General features: G+C 43.4%; 1 protein-coding gene across 1 annotated transcript; it reads right to left on the bottom strand.

Moving 5' to 3' along the window:
- Positions 1-285: 285 nt before the first annotated feature.
- LOC135405115 (transmembrane emp24 domain-containing protein 7-like) lies at positions 286-20,500 on the bottom strand. The gene is made up of 5 exons (XM_064639823.1): positions 20,155-20,500; positions 18,760-19,005; positions 14,154-16,279; positions 9,403-9,527; positions 286-4,112 (listed from the first exon to the last, which is right to left on the bottom strand). Exons 1-3 carry the CDS (start codon positions 20,320-20,322, stop codon positions 16,043-16,045), a joined length of 651 nt encoding a protein of 216 aa, XP_064495893.1. The 5' UTR covers positions 20,323-20,500; the 3' UTR covers positions 286-4,112; positions 9,403-9,527; positions 14,154-16,042.
- Positions 20,501-23,205: the final 2,705 nt, after the last annotated feature.

Raw genomic sequence — 23,205 nt, 5'->3', positions numbered from 1 at the left:
GGACACAATGTTTTGCATTCTGGCTCTGTTTCATGTTTTGCAAATGAGAATAATAGGTATGTATCTGTCTCAAAAAGTTAGAGTGAAAATCAGTTATGAATGCACCACATGCCTCATCCATGTTTGGACCATACTGTGCAACAGAAAAGAGATTTTGTGGAGCTAGAGCCACTGTGGGGGCATCCATTGACTTCACAAAGAACCCTCAGTGCATTCAGCATTTCATAGAATCACAGAATCACAGAATGGTTCAGGTTGGAAGGGATCACCTTTCCAATGTCTTTTCTCCTCGAGAGTGATCCTGCGTGCTTTCTCAAAGGCATCAGCAGCGTTATAGTGTGTCTCCAGACCTCCAGTTATGTTGATCAATATGGCCAAGGCTGAGATGTTGTTTCAGGGAGTCCTTGTATCTTCAACTGACATTTATAAACCAAAATTCAAAAGGCTATTTTCTATATCATTTAAGTGCTCCCAGTTCATTAACATACTCAAAAAACATAAAACACTATTTTGTTCCTTGGTAATTTGCTTCCTTTCCACACCATACCCAGGGCCTGTTAAACGTGTTTAGTACTAATTTGATACATTTCTTCTTAAGAGGAATGCATATAGGTTGTACAGATACAGTACACTAAAAGAACCACAGTGTCTGACATTATCTATGACATATATAAAAGATAGATGAACTGTTCTTGTTCATCTGAAAGCCTGTGGGTGTGTGTAGACATGCATACATAGACTAATACATTTGTACAGTGGCAGGAATCTCTTTTTTTCTTGGCAATACTGAAACAGATTTCACTTTTGTTGAACAGCATAACCTTGCAACATGCAGTACTCTAATTATATGCCTTCCTATTAATACTATAGTTAACAGAACTAATGTATAGCTACCGAGATTTGTTCTGTTCCCATGAGCAGTAGTTCCCCTTCCAAATAATTCTGTTCACATTTACTTCAAGTTTACTCCATTTTATTCGCAGTCACATCTGAAACATGGACAATTCATCCAATGATCAGTCAGTCCCTGAAACGACTGGCCCAGGAATGTAAACTTAACTCCAAATTTGGTAATTCTGGTTTGTTTTAGAAGGACTGCTCCTATCATTACAGATATAATGTTGATGGACTAATTCTTATATCGTTAAAAATTGATCAGAAGTTAGACTAATCTGTCTTACTTGCTGGGGTCAAGGAGATGTACAGAAGCAATGCAACCCATATGTGTCATATATGAGATGATGCCAGGAGGTTTTTGAAGTTTAAGAAATGATGCCAGCATAGGCTCCGAGCATTAGACAGGAAGACTGAACATAGGCTTATAATCAAAAAGAAAGAGTAGGAACAAAAATTGGTAAATCCATGTCATTATCCCTTGGGGAGACAATGATTTTGTCCAAGATTGAAAATGAAGTTTTATATTATTATAATCTGCTCTTTGGGAGATATATTTTTGCATGCACAACACAATAATGAACCTAGGCCATATCTTATCAGGAGCTAACAGTGCCAGCCTGAGCTGGGACTAGACAAAACTACAACTGCTGTTCTCCTGCACATACACCAAAGGGGATTTGACTATGAGTCAATCACTTGACACTATAAATATCTGTAGCCCCCTTGAGCTCTCCTGTATGGCAGCAGGCTGCATGGCGATGATCTCCCCCTTAAACAAGGATGCCTCTCAAGGTTACTCCTTGGGTTTGAGAGACCTCTTACGAGGCATTTATTATCTAGAACAAGATAAGCAACATTTTACATTAAGCCTAAAAGTATATTGTATGCTACTGATGTCTATATATCCAGCTATAACTTAATTATTAGAAGTGTAGTAAGTAAGTAGAGTGTTTGGCCGCCATCTAATTATCAGTCAAATAATCATTTAAATCACTGTTTAATTATCATTCAATTATTGCTTAATCACCACTTGATTACAAACTAATTTTCATTCAATAATTGATTAATTATCATTTGATCATCATTTAATCATTGGTAAAACCCTTTTAGTTAACCCCGCAATGATGACTTCTCTTAATAATTTACCTGCGACACTCAGAAGCATTATTCTTCCACAAAGTGAATCCGATTACATTCATATATTATATGAATGTGAATATATATTATACTCAGGGAACTACAGGCCAGTCAGTCTCACCTCAGTGCCTGGCAAGGTCATGGAGCAGATCCGCCTGGAAACTATGCTAAGGCACATGGAAAATAAGGAGGGGGTGGATAACAGCCAACGTGGCTTCACTACAGGCAAGTTGCACCTGAAAAATCTGGTGGCCTTCTACAACAGGGTTACAGTAGTGGTGGATGAGGGAAGAGCGACTGATGTAATCTACCTAGACTTGTGCAAAGCACAAGCATCCTTGTCTCTAAACTGGAGAGATGTGGATTAGATGGATGGACCACTCGCTGGATAAAAAATTGGCTGGATGGTTGCACTCAAAGAGTTGCAGTCAACAGCTCAATGTGCAAGTGGAAAGCAGTGACAAGTGGCGTATTGGGACCAGCACTTTTTAACATCTTCATTGGTGACATGGACAGTGGAATTGAGTGTACCCTCAGCAAGTTTGCCGATGACACCAGGCTGTGTGGTGCAATCAACATGCCAGAGGGAAGGGATGGCATCCAGAGGGACCTGGACAGGCTTGAGAGGTGGGCTTGTGGAAACCTCATGAAGTTCAACAAGGCCAAGTGCAAGGTCCTGCACCTGGGTTGGGGCAATCCCAAGCACAAGTACAGGTTGGGTGGAGAATGGATCAAGACTAGCCCTGGGGAGAAAGACATGGGGGTGTTTATGGATGAGAAGCTCAACATGTCTTGGCAATGTGCGCTTGCAGCCCAGGAAGCCAACCACATCCTGGGCTGCATCAAAAGCAGCACAGCCAGCAGGTCAAGGGAGGTGATTCTCCCTCTCTACTCTGGTCTAGTGAGACCCCACCTGGAGTACTGCCTCCAGCTCTGGGGCCCCCAACACAAGAAAGACGTGGACCTGTTGGAACAAGTCCAGAGGAGGGCCACCAAGATGATTGCAGGGCTGGAACACCTCTCCTATGAAGACAGGCTGAGAGAGCTGGGACTGTTCAGCCTGGAGAAGAGAAGGCTCCGGGGAGACCTTATAGCACCTTCTAGCACCTAAAGTGAGTCTACAAGTAGGCTGGAGAGGGACTTTTTACAAGGACATGCAGTGATGAGACAAGGGGGAATGACTTTAAACTGAAGGAGGGCAGGTTTAGATTAGATATTGGGAAGAAATTCTCTACTGTGAGGGTGATGAGGCACTGGAACAGGTTGCCCAGAGAGGTTGTGGATGCCCCATCCCAGGAAGTGTTCAAGGCCAGGCTGGAAGGGGCTCTGGATAACCTGGTCTAGTAGAAGGTTCCCTGCCCTACCAGGGGGGTTGGAGATAGATGATCTTTAAGGTCCCTTCCAACCCAAACCATTCTATGATTAATTTGTATTTCCCCATACAATATTCACAGGGTCTTTTTGTCTCATTCAAACTTCCCCCCCTCCCTTTAAACTAAAACAACAACTAACATTTCAGGACATGAAAAATTATGCAAACATAAACCACAAAAGGAATAGTTGAAACCTTTCACAACTTCAAACACAGATGTATCTCATTTAACACAGGGCAATTTAGTTGCATATCACACCACTAACTGAACTATTCTTTTCATATATGCAGTTTTAGCAAAAAAATAATAAAAAAAAGAAAAAAAGATAAATGCTTTGTGATTTTTTCACCATATTGAAGTGGTAGTATGTGTTTTATTATATCCTATCCAATCACTTCTTTTAAAAAATATACACAATTTTCAAATGTGTAGCATGTTTTTCATAACCCCAGATTAAAGGCCTTTTTAAGCTATTGCTGCAGATGATACAGCATTATACCAGAGGTTTAGTTCACATGCCTAATTTCAATGCAAAATTCAAGTCCACTAAACCTCAGCAGGAATAATATTGAGCTAAACAGTCCCATTCAACAAATTCAAATGTTTAAAAAAAAATTAGAGACATGTATGTGACAGTCAGATAATACTTTGTTTACCCCATTGTTTACTAATTTTGACAGTACACAGAGATGACTTAGTGGAAACCTGTCGCGACGAGGGAAGAGAGTGACGCTCAATATGAGAATCAACAAGCTTCATTTATTGATCACTGCTAACAGCTTAATATATGCTTTATAATTAGCTCATACATATTGCAAAAACTAAGCTCATTATTGGCTCTGGCTTAAATGTTGATTTCGCCTCTTACTCCCTTCTTTTGTTGACACAGGTGGCTCTCAGTTGCTTTTGTTTTGCTAATCACAACGTCCTGTTTACCAGCCAACTAGCACGGACAAAGACACTGTAGCCTTGCCATGGCTTTGCTATCTCAGATTTTCTCATGGGTCGTGTTCTATACTCTAACAGCTCGTCCATAGCTTTAGCTATATCCATATGCCCTTGTCCTGCTAGCTAATTCTCCACAATACTCCCATTTTTATGTGAAGCAATTGCTTCAGGGCACCATACATCATCTCCACAATAGCCTGTCCTGTAGGAGAATGTGAGTTAGCTGTAACATGAGTGACCTTTCGCAAGGCAAAGAAAACTTGGACAGATTTACAGACACAAGGTAGTTCATCGTTCGCCCGCACCTGAGCGGGCATCTCAAATGCAGCAATGACACCATGACCTTTTTGTATAGTACATGTATTAACAACCACTACGTGGGAAGACATGCCAATAGACACATGGACATGCTCCAAATTACCAATTTCATCGACTTGAATCATCTGATTGCCAAATCTGTAAGGCTGTAAGACCTCGAGGGTTAGTACTAAAATAGACAGTACAAGCACAACAACAACCTGGACAAGAGACAACAACTGAGCGAGCAATAGAATGAATTAAGCTAAATCGACATCTGAAGGCTTCTGTATGCTGTGCTCTCAGTTTCTCACCAGTGCTCTCCTCCTTGCCCTCAGCCCTGTCGTGAGGCTCAGGCAACATGGCTGAGGCAGGTACTGAGGCCAGGCTGAAGGATGAGCTGACCTGCCCCATCTGCCTGGACATTTACAGGAACCCCATGTCCCTGGGGTGCGGTCACAGCTTCTGCAAGGAGTGCATCCAGAAGGAACAGAAATGTCAGCAGGGCCCTTCCAAGTGCCCACTCTGCCTTTACCCCATAGGCCCCACCGGGGAGCTAAAGCTCAACTTCCATCTCCGCAACATAGTGGAGAACTTTTTGGATGCTTCTGTTCATCAAGGGGAGGAAAAGTAGAAAGTGCAATGCAAACAGAAGGAGGAAACCTGAGCAAGCACAGCACAAAGAACACCCAGAAGAACTACGTCCTGGTGGAGCCCTGTGGTGCCCAGGTTTTGGCTGAGAGGAAATGCCCTTAGCATGGCAAATTGCTGGAATGCTACTGCGAGAAGGACAAGGTCTGCATTTGCATGCTATGCTCTGTCCTCAGCTCCCACAGGGACCACAAGACCATCAGTTTAGAGGAGGCTTTTGGCCAAGCACAGCATGTTTTTCCCAAACTGTAAAAGAGGTGAAAAACTATGAAGCTGCACTGGATCGAAGCATAGGAAACTTGCTGGAACAATCCTCTGCAAAGGAGTTCTTTAGAGTACAAACAACGCTTGAAAAATAAGACTTGGCATAACTGGTCCGCTCTGGCCTCCAGCCAGGAGGCCTGAAGACACACTATCCACAACATTGCAGATGTTTTTTGAGAAGGCACGCAGGATGGCCTTGACAGTCTGCAAGGGTCCCCCTGCAACGAGCTGAACAAGCAAGGCAGCAACATCGACAACTCCTGATTTAAATCCTGGAAAACACAGAAAAGCTCAAAACGACCCTCACTACTGCCATAGCAGATGCAAATGCAATTATTTGATGGTCTAAGGACCTCACTCCGGCACAAGCCTGCATTATCTCTAGCTAGTTATGTAATTGGTAACTTCTGTAACTGTCACAAAACTTGTTTCTCTACAGCGTCTTGCAGCTTTTCCACGAATTGTAAGAATGGTTCCCGGGCACCTGGATGCATAGTGGTGCACCTTGCTTTGGGCTCTGCTAACCTTGCAGTCTGCACTAATATTTGCTGGCTTATGGTTTTTACTCGCTCTAAAACTAGTGATCTCCTGCGCAGCTCGCACAGCTAAGGAACAGCAGCAGTGGAAAAACTCCACCTGAGACTTAACTTTCATAAATTTCTGAAACAAGGCAGAAATAGAACACCAAATTTGTGTAAGAACCTCTTATTTAACTTCAGTCCTAATCATATGGCTAGTCAGACAGGGCTAGTCTTGAAATAACTAAAACCTCACCAGTTTTCATAAGAGTGGAATTACTCATGGTGGGAATTTGAAGAATTCATATACCATCCAGAATAAGGAGTCACTATGGTTCAACAGAATCATGTTACACATCTCTAAAATCTTGACACTGGCAGAAAGTATTTTTAAGTTTACACAGTCACACATTCACGTAGTTTTTCTCTTTCACACAATCTTTTTCCACTCGTGCATTCAGGTGGCCACCTCAAACACTCTCCTCAATCACACACACATTTTCAAGTAGTCATTGGCTGTGCACTTCTTATCAGTTTCGTAATTCAAAGGAAATTTATGGCATAGCCGCCATCAGCAATCTGCAAATCCTGCATAACTCTCCATGCAAAAGACATTTACAGCAAGACAGAAGAGAATATTGTCTTGGAAATTTTCAACCCTTCTCATAGAGCAACGATATTTTATCATAAAGGCAATAAAACTACTTGTGCAGGGGGCAGAACTATTCCCCTTCATCTCATCGTCTTGTCTGCAAATCTTCTACCTGCACCCTGCCCCTGGGGGAAACAGCCAAATTTCATGTAAGAGAAGCAAAATGGCAAACTATAGGAAATTCTTAACAACTTTCTGCAATATATAAAAAGCTAAGCACGGATGTTGCGTTATTTCTAATCTTACTTCAAGGGATTTTTTCGTCAGTCTCCCTTTCTGTTTTTGAAGAAAACGTTTGAGAATGCCATGAGCACTCTGTATGCGTAACACCTATTGCTGTAAAAACAGAGCAATCTTATCTGATTTATAAGTTGGGATATTGTTAATTTTAAGTTGTTTTTTCTCTTTTCTCTTTTTTCCGTGTTTTACTGTCTTTGCCTTCCCCACGCCCCTCATTGCCGAAGGACGAAGGAGGGGGAGGAGGGGCCGGGCTCACCCAGAGAAAATCAGCAGAAGGCACTTAATCACAGGGTCTGCTTAAGAAAAGACAAAAACATAGGAGAGGGAGAAGACAGCTGCAAACAGGCACGTTTCAGAGAGGGGGTGATTGGAGTAATGAGGAAAAAAGACAAACAGCTTTCCCCCTCCCCCAGCTGCACTTCCCGAAGCTTTTGCTACCGTCATTAACTCGCCACTCTAGGAAGAGGAGCGGCACCAGGGAAAAAAACATTCGCTGTAAAGAAGGGAAGGGGGAACGCACACCCCCCGGGACCATGGCTGTCAGCAGTGCGGGGGAAACAGAGCCCTCCCGCCGCCCGCCGCACCCGGGGCCGCAGGCGTGCACGCACGCGGGCGCACCGCTCCAAGCCGAGGCCGCGCACCGCTCCGAGAGATTTCACCGGCCCCCGGCTCTGCGTCATCCGGGAGCACTCCGAGCCGGGACCACGCAGGCGCCGCGACCACCGCCACTGCCCCGCTGCCCGGCGCCACCCCGTAGGCACCCGGCACAGGCGGAAAGACCCGGCGCCGGCACGGGTTCACTCAGCACAGCGGCGCAAGCACACAGCGCCGTGAACACAGCCACAAATGCGCAGCGCAGTCCCGCAGCACAGTTCAGATGAAAAGCTGGAAATGTCTTAAGGTGGAACTCAGTCATAGTGTTCGTAAAGTTCATCCCTGGTCCATCAGCAGTACTTTCACGCCGCAGCCGTCGTCCCCGATCGTCCTGGATATGCACTGCCGAGATGCTAGCACCGTGTTCATGTTGGCGGGGCCGCTCGGTTGTCCCCGGCCCCGCTCCGTGATCTCTGGTCCCGCTCCGGCTCCCTTCAACTTCACTCGACTCCCTTTTTGCACGATTTCTCCGTATGATGGTATCTAGTAGCATTCTAATGTCCTCAGACTGTGCTTTAATGCCTTTTACTGTTCCAGATAACAATCGCCAAGTTGTAGGGAGGGAAGCAGCAACTTTTTCTCCCTTAGAGGCAGCAGTAAAGAGCTTATCACTAAGTTCTTTCCAAGTAGAGATAGTAAAGGCAGTTACAGTGTTCGCTTCATATCCCTGGCCCTTACATGAAAGCAGCATCTGTCGCACAGCCAGTTCGTCTAATTTCTCTCCCTTTTTTAAGCAGGATAGACTTCCATATAGATGCAACATTAGATCCCTCTTGTTCTCGGTGGCTCACCTGTCCAGGCGTCTTGTCTGGCTGGCCTGGCAGCTTCTCCACTTCTCTCATGTTACACCGAGCTCCGTCTCCGCGGCAACCTCCCATAACTTAACCCCATAACGTCTCCATTCTCCTTCATCAAAAACTGTATTAGGGTCCACAAAACAACTTTTAGCAACCCCCGTCGCAAGCAATCCTGGTAATTCCTTTTTCAAATCTATACCCTTAACTCCTCGCTTTTCTAAAAAGCACTGGAGTAATAAAAGCGCCGCTTGTCTTTCCATACCTATAAATCTTCAGCGCGCTGTTGCAGCCCTTTACAAGACGTCGGCGGCGTTGTCGGCCAGGACCCTCCTGTGAGGTCGCCTGGGGCACGGAGTCCAACTCTTTTGCCTCTTGTGCTGCTGCAAGACCGACCGGCTACTGCGTCAGACCGTGGCTTCGGGGACTACAGATTTAACTTAGCCCCTGTTCAGGTTTCGGGGACCGCAGATTCAACTTAGTCCCTGGGACTGCAGATTTAACTTAGCCCCTGTTCAGGCTTCGGGGACCGCGGGTAACCGTGCAAAACTCAGCAGGATCCTCGTTTATCGTCCCTTGCTTCGGGCGCCATTATGTCGCGACGAGGGAAGAGAGTGACGCTCAATATGAGAATCAACAAGCTTCATTTATTGATCACTGCTAACAGCTTAATATATGCTTTATAATTAGCTCATACATATTGCAAAAACTAAGCTCATTATTGGCTCTGGCTTAAATGTTGATTCCGCCTCTTACTCCCTTCTTTTGTTGACACAGGTGGCTCTCAGTTGCTTTTGTTTTGCTAATCACAACGTCCTGTTTACCAGCCAACTAGCACGGACAAAGACACTGTAGCCTTGCCATGGCTTTGCTATCTCAGATTTTCTCATGGGCCGTGTTCTATACTCTAACAGCTCGCCCATAGCTTTAGCTATATCCATATGCCCTTGTCCTGCTAGCTAATTCTCCACAGAAACCACTTCCGTTTTTGAAACAAATGTTTTTTTTGCGATTAAAGCTACTCAACAAGTGATATTCAGGCATCAGAAGATTATAGTGGATACTATAAAAATTATATCATGTTTTTATCTGACTCTAGCACCTAAATTGTCTCGCGCGGCCGCGGGGCCCCCTCCGCGTTTCTCGCGCGGCTGCGGGGCCCCCTCCGCGGTTCTCGCGCGGCCGCCCCGGGGTCCCGCGCGGGGCTGCCCCCGGTCCCCTCCCCCCCAGCAGGAAAGGAGAGTGGGAGCTTCGCCGGCGTGGCCTTGTGCCCTCATGAGAAAGGAGAGAGAGGAGAATTGAAGCCTCGGAGTACACAGAGGTTTGCCGGTCTGGTTTTGGGGGGGGGGGGGTACCAGGCAGGCTGTGGGGGTCCTCGGACTGGAGGGTGGTCAGGTAAGTAGTGCGTGGGAAGATATGAGGAAACACGGTGGGGGGAGGACAAGATCAGGGTGGATAATAGTTTCCTCTGGGGCTTGGAGATCTTGGTCGGGCTGGGGCCTGGAGAGGTCCTCGAGCCCTAGGTGGGTACGGTGGCCAGAACAGTTTCGCTCGTTTGTTTGTTTTTGGTTCACCTGTGGCTACTGCCCAGGTTTGGTATGTCCTGGATTTATTTGTTACATCCTGAAAGGTTGGTCAGGTCAAAGGGCTGATCCTGGGTGCTTCCCTGGGATTGAATATAGACAGATGACAGAAAACTAGGTAGTGTAAGACTTGGCCTAATCGTTTTTTTGATAGTAAGAATGCAGCCTGTATACCCCTATGTGGTTGCGAGCTATGCTGGCGATGGTACATGCCTTCGGTAGGGTCGCCCATGCCAGACAGGTCAAAACTGTAGGGTCGGATACAATAAATCTGTGGGCAGGATGAGCTCATTAGCCTTCTGGCAGTCATCCTAGGAGAAGGACAACTCTAATCCCAAACCCGGGCAGATGGAGCTCGCTTAGCCCTGTAAGGCCATCCATCTAAGAGAAGGTCACTCTAATCAAACCTACGTCCTGAGGACCTCACTGCCACCGTCCAAGCTCGCTCGGCCCTGGCAGATGAACCTCAGGATTAAAGGGTGGGTTCAGTTCCGCGCATACTGAATCTCACCTAAAAAATCCATTGCGCAGGCTTGAAGGCTTGACCCACATGCAAAAAGTCCTGTAGCGACGGGCGAGGGTCGAAACGGCAGGTGAAAGATGCACTGGGAGCCACAGACTCAACCCTGCATGCAGGCGGTTCAGGATATTGGTCATTTGAGACTGACCGGAGATGACAGTCTCTTGAGGCAGCACCCTGAACGACCAAGCAGCCTTTTCAAGTACAGCACTGCTTGCTCCACTCGGAGAGGGGCCTAGAAAAGGTGGCCTAAACAAAGCTCATCTCCACTTTCACCCAGTTGGTTAACCGCAGACCAACGGGCATCTTCCTCCAATGCGGTCGCACAAAGAAAAGTCAAAGGCACGCACCTGCCTCCAAAGGTGTACCTAAATTAACTCTAGCATGTTGGAACATCAGAACCATGCTCGATTCTGTGGATAGCGGACGTCCTGAGCGTCGGTCTGCCCTAATTGCTCATGAGCTGGCTCGTCTCAACATCAACATTGCCACTCTCAGTGAAGTTCGCCTTCATGAAGAAGGCAGCCTCAGAGAACATGGTGCCGGTTACACACTCTTTTGGTCAGGCAAGCCCAGAACCGAAAAACACCTCTCAGGAGTCGGCTTCATGATCAAAAACTCCATTGTTCCTAAACTCGAAAATCTGCCGACAGGTCACTCTGACCGCATTATCTCCCTACGCCTTCCACTAAACAACAAGCAACACGTTGTCATCTTTAGTATATATGCCCCAACTCACCAAGTTGACCCTGTTGAAAAAGATAAATTTTACACTGACCTGCGCCTCCTTACCCAAAAGGTTCCTGCAGACGATAAGATCATTATCCTTGGTGATTTCAACGCCAGAGTAGGCAAGAATTTTGAAGCTTGGAAAGGTGTATTAGGCAAGCATGGTGTTGGAAACTGCAATGATAATGGTCGACTTCTGCTAGAATTCTGTGCAGAGCAACAACTCACCATCACTAATACTATCTTTCAGCAGAAAGATAGTCTGAAGACAACCTGGATGCACCCCCGTTCTAAGCACTGGCACCTCATCGATTATGTCCTGGTGCGACAGAAAGATGCCCGCGATGTCCACCATACCTGCGTGATGCCCAGCGCAGAATGCCAAACAGACCATCGGCTGGTGCGCTGTAAACTCAATTTCAAGCTCAAATTCAAACCAAAAAGGGGCAGCATCCCAAGGAGAAGACTCCAAGTTAACAATCTCCAATCAGCCACAGTAAGAGACAGTTTCCAGGCAAACCTTCAAACTAAGCTTGATAACATTCCCACAGTTTCTGCAGATTCCTCTCCTGAAACAATCTGGCACCATATTAAAAACAGCATCCTGCAATCCTCTGAAGAATCCTTAGGGTTCTCCCTCAAGAAGAACAAGGACTGGTTTGACGAAAACAACCAAGAAATCCAAGACTTGTTGAGGAAGAAGAGAACCGCCCACCAAGCACACCTTGCACTGCCATCCTGTCACGCAAGAAAAACAGCCTTTCGTCTTGCATGCAGCAAGCTCCAACAGAAACTCCGTGACATCCAGAACAAATGGTGGATCGACCTAGCTGAAAAAACTCAATTATGCGCAGATACAGGTGATCACAAAGGTTTCTATGAGGCCTTGAAAACAGCATACGGGCCTACATACCAGGTACAAAGCCCTCTACTCAGTGCTGATGGTCAAACACTTCTGCCAGATAAAACCTCCATTCTGAATCAATGGTCTGAACACTTTCAGACTCTATTCAGTACCAACCGCATAGTCCAAGACTCAGCAATTCAGTCCATCACACAACAACCAGTAAAGTATGAATTGGATACTGCCCCCACTTTAGGAGAAACCCTCAAGGCCATACAGCAGGTGAAAATCGGCAAGGCAGCTGGGATTGATGGCATTCCACCTGAAATCTGGAAACATGGGGGCCTTGCACTCCACACCAAATTTCATGAGTTCGTGGTGCGCTGTTGGGAACTCGGCAAACTACCATCTGACCTTCGTGATGCAGTCATCATCACCTTGTATAAGAAGAAAGGAATTAAATCTGACTGCTCAAATTATCATGGTATTACTCTGCTCTCCATTGCTGGCAAAATCCTGGCAAGAATACTCTTGAACAGACTAATACCCACTATAGCAGAAGGTATCCTTCCTGAAAGCCAATGTGGTTTCAGAGCCAACAGGAGCACCACAGACATGGTATTTGTCCTCAGACAACTGCAAGAGAAGTGTAGGGAACAGAACAAAGGTCTCTATGTTACCTTTGTCGACCTCACCAAGGCTTTTGACACTGTGAGCAGAAAAGGTCTGTGGCAGATTTTGGAACGTTTAGGTTGTCCCCCCAAGTTCCTTAAAATGATCATCTCACTCCATGAGGATCAGCACGGCCAAGTCAGATATGGCAATGCACTTTCTGAGCCCTTTTTAATTAAGAATGGTGTGAAACAAGGCTGCGTTCTCGCTCCTACCCTATTCACCATCTTCTTTAGCATGATGCTTCAAAGGGCCACAGCAGACCTCGATGATCAGGACGGTGTCTACATTCGATACCGTACTGATAGAAGCCTATTCAACCTAAGGCGACTGAAGGCCCAAACCAAGACCTTAAACCATCTTGTCCAGGAGCTGCTTTATGCTGATGACGCCGCCCTTGTTGCCCACACAGAAGCAGCCCTGCAGCGTTTAACATCCTGCTTTGCAGATGCTGCTGAGCTCTTTGGTCTGGAAGTCAGCTTAAAGAAGACAGAGGTCCTCCATCAACCTACACCTCAGGAAGTCCCCCATCATCCCCACATCACCATTGGCCAATCAGAGCTCAAATCAGTCCAACAGTTTAATTACCTAGGTAGTCTCATCTCCTCAGATGGTAAGATCGACGGAGAGATAGACAACAGATTAGCAAAGGCATATAGTGCTTTTGGAAAACTCCACAAAAGAGTATGGCGTAATAAACACTTGAAGAAAAGCACCAAGATCAGTGTTTACAAAGCCATAGTGTTGTCTACTCTCTTATATGGCTCTGAATCATGGGTCATCTACCGCCACCACCTGCGTCTCTTAGAACGCTTCCATCAACGCTGCCTCCGCACAATCCTAAACATCCACTGGTCAGACTATGTGACCAACACATCTGTTCTAGAGCAAGCAGCTATCACAAGTATTGAGGCCATGTTGATGAGAACACAGCTGCGATGGGCAGGGCACGTCTCCAGGATGAAGGACCACCGCCTCCCTAAGATCCTGCTCTACGGTGAACTTGCCACCGGCTGCCGCATGAGAGGAGCCCCAAAGAAAAGATACAAGGACTCCCTGAAACAACATCTCAGCCTTGGCCATATTGATCACCGTAACTGGTCCACTCTGGCCTCCAATTGGGAGGCCTGGAGACACACCATCTATAATGCAGCTGTCTCCTTTGAGAACACACGCAGGATCACCCTCGAGGAAAAAAGGCAACGCAGAAAGAACCGTGTATTGCAGAATACACCATCTAAGGAATCTTTCTGCTGTGCCTTTTGCAATCGGATATGTCTGTCACGTATTGGCCTCATAAGCCACCAGCGTGCCTGTAGGAAATGTGGATAGAGCCTTCCCAAATCTTCGTTCGCAAAGCCTAGCCATGATGATGAGCACCTAAATTGCTAGTGTCAGATAAATTACCCTTCATTACCATTTGTGTAATGAAATGAAAAAAAAACCCTGAAGATCAGTTGCTGAAACATAAGGTTAAAGCATATAGGTACAATCAAGAAAATTGTGTGCAGGCATAAAAAGAGAGCATTAGTTTTTGGTTTTTGATCTTTGAGATTGTTACAATTTCAGGGAAGCTTGTACCTCAAAAATGGAACTGCAATACTGCAAGTTCAGTACAAGATAGTAAGACATTATACATTATTCTGAATATAATATTAAGCTATTTAATACCCCTGTGACCTTTTAATTAATTTTTTAAATCTTAAAGTTGTTTTTTTCAATTCTGAAAGGGTAGTTTATCAGTTTACAGTAGAGATAAGGAGTATTTTTTTTTAACTACCACACCATTTTAAAGTCATCTTAGGTTATCTTAGATCGATTATTCAGTGTCCAAGTACATGTGTAAATCCTGTCAATTTTTTCATGGAAAATAATATAGGCAATTAATGAGAATTTAGCATTCTTTCTCTGCTTGCTGAAAACTAGTTTAAGTGGAGTATTTTTTAATTAGAATTAGTAACTCAATTTTTTTATCTTAGTTTTGTTTGTGTGCACTTAAAAATGAGTCCAAGTTCATTTATTCCTCCAGAACCATCTGAACAAGTTTATCCTTATTTTGACCAGCTCAATTAAAGCTACTTGTATGTAAATACGTTTACTATCTTCCACATCCAAATAAAACAAGATTTTATTACAATACCTGAACTAAAGACATGAGCAGTGGAAGCAATGCAGCTACAAATCTACCAAAAAGATACCACAAAACATTTAAAACATTTTTGACCACTAACAGAAAAGAGTAGCAATTACATGCACAAGGTCATAATGTATCAGTGCACCAAACAGGGAAATAAAGTACACAGCACTCACACCATGCAGTATTAGTATTAAATTGGCTTCTTAATAGGAAAACAATTTAATTAAAAGCTTTGCATGTGCCTAATGGATGCAATATAACTGGTGCTGGTGCTGTAGTGCTTGATAAAAAACAAACTATCTCTGGTCTTAAATGTGACAAGCAGCAGCACAAGTACAGAGATTGCATAGCTTCAGTAACAAAGTTAAAATATTCCCCATTTTATTGCATTTTTAAAAACAACTTGGAGATTTAAAATTTTTGAATAAAGTACATTTCTTAAATAGTCTCAGTTTAGAAGTTGTTTAGTAAAACATTGTAAAAAAGGAAATGCATTATATTTTAACGTAGAAAATTGTATGTTTAAGCAAATACACTCAATTATAAAATTTAGCAGGTTTTGAAGGTAGAGATTTACCAGGCAGGTGGAGAATTTGCACCATTATGTAGTATCAAGCTTGCAACAGTTTTACAGATAAGCAAAGGATATAATTGGATTTTTTTTGTTACAGCAAATCAAAACAGTGCAATACATCTCACAACTACAGTTCATCACATTAGCTTGTTTATAATACAATACATTCAGCCCAAAAATGAAAGTCAAATCAAATTTTCATGAGTATTGTCTTTCACATCAGAGTCTAGATTGGCGGAGTCTTTTAAAGTATTATAGCACAGATGGGTAATCATATCAGTAAAGTCAAACCCAATTTGGATTCAAATCAACAAAACCAAAGAGAGGCTGGTCATTGCCAGATATTTAACACAAGTATCATAAAACATTAAGTTTACTCTATATTTCAAATTGGGTGTCCCTTTCATAACTTCTGAGGTATGTTTTGCAATTTTAATCAATGAGGAGGGGTAGACATTTAGATGTTTCATATATATAGTTCCTTGTACTTACAATTAATTGGAGACTGGTAATTTCACAAGTGAATAGCACAATGACCTGAAGCATTATCATTACCAGTTATGATGCAACACGGGTTGTTGTGGTTCTTTTATCTGAGAAGAAGCTTTTGAGGAGAAATACCTGCCCAATACTAACTACAAGAAGAATGATTGCCTCCCCTATTGACCAATAGGCTACTCTTGTGTTTAAATCCTCTGCTCTGCTGCGGCCTTGTGCTTCTCTCAACCGGAAATGAGTCTGATAATCAATCACAGACTTCAGAGCTTCATGAATTGAAACACACGCAGACTCCATCTAGAGAAGCAAATAAATACACATGCTCAGTTAAGAATCCTTCTAATGCTTGTTCTGTGATTTGATATTTAAAATTAGGATTCACATAGCTTTATAAATGAAAGATTAACTCAGCCCACTGTCAGACTGAAATACTATAAATCTAACATATCAATCAAGTTTTACACACAGGAATGTGACTGACTTAAGAACCAAAGTGTGCAAAACTGCAGATGTAATACAAAGTAATGCACTCTAAGAGCCAGAAACTGAATATTAAAATTCATGCATGTTTGGGTTCAAAAGTAAATATAAACAATGTATTGAAATATGTCAGTGATATAACATTTGCTAATTCCACATACACCAGTAAAACAAGCAGTACATCTTTCTCCAGATCTGGATAGCTAGTAAGTTTCTTATATCATTAATATTTGCATAGTAGATATTAAAACACTTTTAGATTTCACAAGTTTGTGATTCTTCATCACATAATACCTAAACTTCAGTTTCACAAAAGCCTGAAATCTAGGTTGCTGACTTCAACATGCTCTTTTGGCAGGAGACCCTTCTATTAGTCACATATGTAAAAAGTGATTAGATAAAAGAGAACTCTTATCTTTCAGTGTTCCTGGATGCTCCCTACCATATTTATATAATAAACACTCAAGACCAAATTGCCCAACTAAATGTGTCATCTTTCATAAAAATCACATTCCCTTTTCTAACCTGAAAAATTTTAAACCTTTTCAATATATGTACTACAGGCTTTCCAATACCTAGATAAAGCTCTTCCATTTTCGGTTTACCTTCTGAAAGTAAGAGTCAGTACCCATGATTGTCTTTTGACCATCAAGAAATTAATGAATATCTTCAAAATATTTAAGTTTTAGAACAAATAACCAACTGGCTATCCCCCTAAAAATCATTATTTCCTGAAGATCAAAAGCATAATCTATTATAAAGCAAGTGTTTGACACCCTAATAAAAACCACTGTCAGTTATATCTGTGTCAAATCAACTTTTCAAGTTCATGACTTTCAGGACAGGTGTCTAAAAAAGTCCAAGATAGTCTTCTAAACAAAATTCAGGAAGAGATTTAATGCATTAAGTTCTGTCATTTGTTTCACTGCTAAATTATAGAGCCCTCCCCTACTCTGCAGCAGGGATCTTAAATTTAAATAAAGTCTAGTTTTGGGGATTTACCTTTTACAGTCCCTGTGAAAGTCTGCCCAAATCTGGTCATACTACAAGCCTCAAGAAAATTGCAATGGAGAATCTACTTACCAAAGATGTGTTTTGCTTTGAAAGTTAACTTCCCCTTTCCCAAAGCTCTGATTTGCACTATGTATGCTATAACCCAGTGATAAAACTTTTTCTTATAACTTCTCCCATAGCCTGCAAAGATGCTGGATCTAGAATCTGCATGTTCTGTGTTCTCAATATCCTCTACTGGTGCCAAAGTACCAAGTAACAATCCCACCCCCCCACGCTAATACACAAAACCCCCCAAACATATAACAGAATGCACAGAATGGAGACTAAAGAAAGTGCAGGGAGAAAGGGAGCTATACAAACAAGAATCAAAAGACAATATAAAGCAGAAGAGAAAGGTGATCAGAAGGAGATAAGAATTCTAACTGAATTCACAGCAAGTCACCTGCTCATTACAAGTCTTTAGCCACTGCAGACTTACATGGAGTAAATTCAAGTGAGCAAAATGGATATTTGGCAAGTGGCATTTCTACCATTGAGTTCAAACTAGTAGAATAGTGGTCACATCCAGCATATTAAAATGGTTGTTTAAAGTAAAGTTTGGTAACAACTATAGGGTAAGAATATTAGAATTCATGAAGTTACTGTTCCAAGTGAAGTTGGCTGATTTAGTTTGGGCAGAAGTGGTGTAAAACTAAAATTATGAAGAAAGAAAGAAACATTAGGAAAATAAGTCTGGAGCAAGAATACTGCTTTGCCACTTAAGTGCCTTATAAATGACATATCTAGAAGACAGTTAAGTATGACTGATTTTGTTCATCTGTGTATTTTGCTAGAATTCTCTTCCAATTTTAAAAGTGACAGTTACATAAGAGATCAACCATTCAAGTCTTTCCCTCAAAAAAGACTCTAAACTATTTTAATATAAAACCAAATTGTTCTCAAAGTTTCTCCAAAGTTCAGGAAATTTGAAAGCCCTGATCCACTGATATTTTACACTTTATAAAATCCACACTTCCACATAGAACCGTGGCATAAAAAATTCCCCTAAACTCTAGGCCGCTGTATATTTTCCCTAATTTCCACTTTAAAACTTGGTAATTCCTTCTCAGCTCTGCATTCTATAAGTCCTAATTTTCAGAAAAGGTTCACTTTTAGTAACAGGGTTTATTTTAAAGATGCTCCAGTCCATTCATTTTCAAAAGCGATATAGATGTCTAATGCAGTTGAATTTGAAAAACATTCCCTCCACCTAACAGTTGCTGTCAAGCACAACAATATTTTACCTGAGTAAGTGCAGTTGCTCTGTTCTCACTAGGAAACAGTGGTGGATCTTCTCCAACCTGGAAATCAAAGTACACAGTTTTGTGTGTGAAAGTAGAGAACTCATTGCTAAAGCAGAATTTGTATGTTCCATTTCTGGATGCAGTAAATGTGAAGCTATCATATTGTTTCTTCATCTCTTTGTATAATACAGCACCATCAGGACCTTCCAACCGACAGTCAACATCATAATGACCTCCAGTGATCACCTGAAAAAAAACCCAAGAAATTCTCTTAAGCAGAACAGACATCCAGCTAGTGCACCCCGAGCTAGCATTACAAATTATTTGATCTGACAAATGTTTTAAAATAAAATGCATTAATTTAAGAATCTCTCAATGCAAGTTTGAAAAAAAAAATCCTCATCCTATGAAGGACTCACAGAACAATTCAAAATAAGATCTTTTAAATTGAGGATATGTAATATCAACTACGTTTTCTAACAGTTTACGAAGGAAGCTTTAGTTACTTCATTTTAAGATACTGGTACTATAGCAAAGGCTAGAGTAGATGAAATTTGATGGGGCAAAGACACAACTGTAATATATCAGTTATTTACTATATCTACAAGCCCATCCATACAATTTATTCAGCAAGTTGAGACTGCCAAAATGCAGTAAACCAGCTCTTTTATGTATGACCTAAACTGTCCAACTAGCCTATTAGGTCAAGCTGCTTTATGTTGTAGGAATGGCGTATATTCAGTAGAACAGGTATTATAGTCTGACTAATTTTCATATGTGTACATCAACAGAGCAATGTTCTGGAGGTTCTGCTGCCTTACTCCTGCACAATTAATGACAGTAATTCTTTCCAACACCAGTATGTTCAAAATATAGCTACAAGTAACTCAAAACTTCATATGATTGTCTTGAGCATTGTCAGTCTTTGATTATTGTTGGTCCATAACACGTTCTTCTGTAGAATCACACTAGCTATTCTATCTCCACTGCAAGAGCAACTGGCAGTTTAGGTATTCATAGCTTACTATTCTGTAATGTGATTCTGATACCTCTCAGGCTAGTAGTTAAATGTAATCCTTACTCCAAGCTTCTTGCCTTTAAGATAAAGCATCCTGAAGGATAAAGAAACTTTTATCCAGAGGCACATCCCTTTTATATGCATACAGAAGCATATAAATAATAGACATTGTATTTGAAATACGTAAATATCCATTCAAACATATGCTATAACGATTTGTTCAGAGGCACCAAGCACTAGAAGCAACACTTCAGATAAGCCGTTTGCATAACATAATTTGAGTGCCCACCAATTTATATAGGTATTAAGCCCCTAATACTAACGGCAAAAGTGAAATAACAAGAGACTCCCCGGGAGCCGAGGGAAGCATGGAGTACCTGAAACTCGAGGGTGCACTTAGTACCCTGGACAATCTCCTCGTAAAAACACTGTATGGCGTTGTCAGGCAGCTCGAAAGTGATTTCGGAGGCCCATGCCGCGCAAGCTACTAGGAGCAGCGTCAGCCACCCCCACGGTCCCGCAGTTCCAGAGCCCCGTAACAGCATCACTCAGTGTGCAGTGCGAACTAATAGTAACAGAGTTTGAGCCGGGTGGAAAGAGGGCAAGCCCCGCGTCGGAGGCCAGCAGGCGCGGGACCCGGAAGATGTCTGCGGCGCCAACCGATCACAACAGAGAAACCTGAGGAAGAGCGCTGCGCTCTCCTAAGCAACCACGGCGCCTAGTACCGCCCTTAATTGAAGCTCTTCCGGGTGAGTCCCTATGGTTTTATAGAGGTGGCGTTCAGCGTGGAAGGGACTGCTCCCCGCCTCTCTCGCACGCAGTTGCGCGTTTGCTGCCTGGCAACGGTTGTCAGGGAGCATGACGGCCCAGTCTCCGCCTTGGGTCCTGGGCCTGGTCTCGGCCGTGACACCAGCGAGCCGAGATGGTGTCCACATTCACAGGAATGATCCCTCGGCACCAGAGGTACCATAGGCACACACGCGAGGCCCGCTCATCCCGGCTTTGTACTGAGGGGTACTCAGATTACATAGCTAATTTAATTTTTATTTTAATTCCTCTCTGTCATACCTGCAAGTCACAGTCCAGGTTCCTCAATATAGCAAAACTTTTGGCTCTATGTCCATTGTGTGCAACTATCCAGGGGTTAAACTGTTTTCAAATTCCCATGAGGCATGATTTAGAGCTGAAATAGTGGACTCTCTTCTCCAAATGCAAGTGAAAAGTGTCTTAAGTGCTATCTCTTTGTATATCTTCAAGTTACTGAATACACAGGGTTGAGTTTCAGAGTTGGAGTTCCAACTTTATATGTCATTTAACATTAATTGCTTCAGAGAGATTGTCCTGGTTTCAGCTGGGATAGTTAATTTTCTTCTTAGTAGCTGGTACAGTGCTGTGTTTTGGATTCACTATGAGAATAATGTTGATAACACACTGATGTTTTGGATGTTGCTTACTCAAGAACTTTTCAGTGTCTCATGCTCTGCCAGTGAGCAGATGCATAAGAAGCTGGAAGGGAGCATGGCCAGGACAGCTGACCCAAACTGACCAAAGGGATATTCCATACCACAGAATGTCGTGCCCAGTATATAAACTGGGGGGGAGGGGGGAGTTTTGCTGGAGCTGCAGTTGCTTGGGTACTGGCTGGGCATCAGTCAGCTGATGGCAAGCAATTGGGGCTTTTTTTGGCATCACTCATTTTGCTTTTGGGTTTATTTGTTGTTTGGGAGTTTTTTTCTTCCTTTTTTTTATTCTTATTAAACTGTCTTTATCTCAACCCATAAGTTTTTGCACTTTTACCCTTCCAATTATCCCCCCATTCCACTGCAGGGAGAGTGAGCAAGCTGTTGTGTGCTGCTTAGCTACCTATCGGGTTTAAACCATAGCACCTGAGTAGGCCCAGGCCTATGCTCTGCTGTGCTGTACATACAGCTTGACCTTCAGGCCTGCATTGTGCTGCTCAAACTCCTTGGCCTCAGGATAAACTCAGTTCATTGTAACAAAGGAGCCTGAAGGCAGCTCCCACCTGGTACCAGTGATTATGTCACCTGTGTGTCCTTGCCATTTTCTAAAAGTGTAGAAAGAAGGTCTCATGTGAACGTCCTTTCTATGAAAAGGATGACAGCCCATCCCAATAAATGAGATAGGGGATCTGTTGACAACTGACATGGAGAGAGCTGAGGTACTCAAGCCCCTGAACCTACCTCAAGGCAGGGACTGAGGGGTCCCAAGGCAAGTCCCTCCCACCATAGAAGACCAAGTTCGAGACCACCTGGGGAATCTGAACATAGACAAGTCCATGGGACCTGACGAGATGCATTCCAGAGTCCTTAAGGAGTTGGCTGATGAAGTTGTCAAGCCACTCTCCATCATATTTGAGTGGTGTGGTTGATGTGCCTGAGGGATGGGATACCGTTCAGAGGGACCGGGTGTCACGGGCAGAATGGGAGCTTCAAAGTTTATTAGAGAAGCCCTCCCACTGAGTTAAGAGCCGAAAGAAAGGACTCCCTTGCTTTCTAAATTCCTTCTCAGAGAGGATTCTGGGCATGGCTGGATCCAATCCTAGCCCCAGACTTAGTCAACGGTTCATGTCTATTCATGATATTCATGTCTGTTCATGATATTAAAGATAGCAAAATATTAATCAGAGATTGATGTTGCTCACCCATAGCAACAACAGTGGCAAATCTCTTTCACTCAGCCTTGAGGAGTAACCTTGAAGGGCATCCCCACTCAAGGGAGGAATCTCCACACACACTCCAAGAAGGGATACGTTAGAAGTCCCTACCATTAAAAAGTGGGTCTGGGCTTTTATAGTATAAAGTGATTGACTGTCAGTCATACATCTCCAGGCCAGCTGTGTCAGCTCAGCAGCCTTAGATAAGTTATCTGTATTATCACTTGTTGGTTCCTTTATCAGGGACTTGGTTTGCCACACCCTGACAGGTGCCAGTTTCTGTCAGGAAACACTGTTCTTCCTCAGAATGTTTAACTTTGGGGTTGATGAGTAAGGGTGGTCTCAGCCTTCTTCAACACCAAAAGCAGCATAACCCCCCTCCTCCAGCCAGCACTGGTAACTTTTTCAACTAGGGTAAAGTTTGAGCTGTTTTACCCCCACTTAGGCAGAGCATCCTGCTATACCAGGACAGGCTTGAGAAGTGGGTCCATGTGAACCTCAGTGCAAGGTGCTGCACCTGGGTTGAGGCAACCCCCAGTATCAATACAGCCTGGGGGATGAAGGGATTGAGAGCAGCCCTGCAGAGAAAGACTTGGGGGTACTGGTGGATGAAAACCTGGATGTGAGCCGGCAATGTGTGCTTGCAGTCCAGAAAGCCAACTGTTTCCTGGGTTGCATCAAAAGCAGCATGGCCAGCAGATCAAGGGAGGGGATTCTGCCCTTCTACTCCACTCTCATGACACCCCACCTGGAG

The sequence above is a fragment of the Pseudopipra pipra genome, chromosome W (genome assembly GCF_036250125.1).
Source record: "Pseudopipra pipra isolate bDixPip1 chromosome W, bDixPip1.hap1, whole genome shotgun sequence".
NCBI lineage: Eukaryota > Metazoa > Chordata > Aves > Passeriformes > Pipridae > Pseudopipra > Pseudopipra pipra.
The sequence above is the reverse complement of the archived record's forward strand: the minus strand, read 5'-3'. Positions and strand labels throughout refer to the sequence as shown.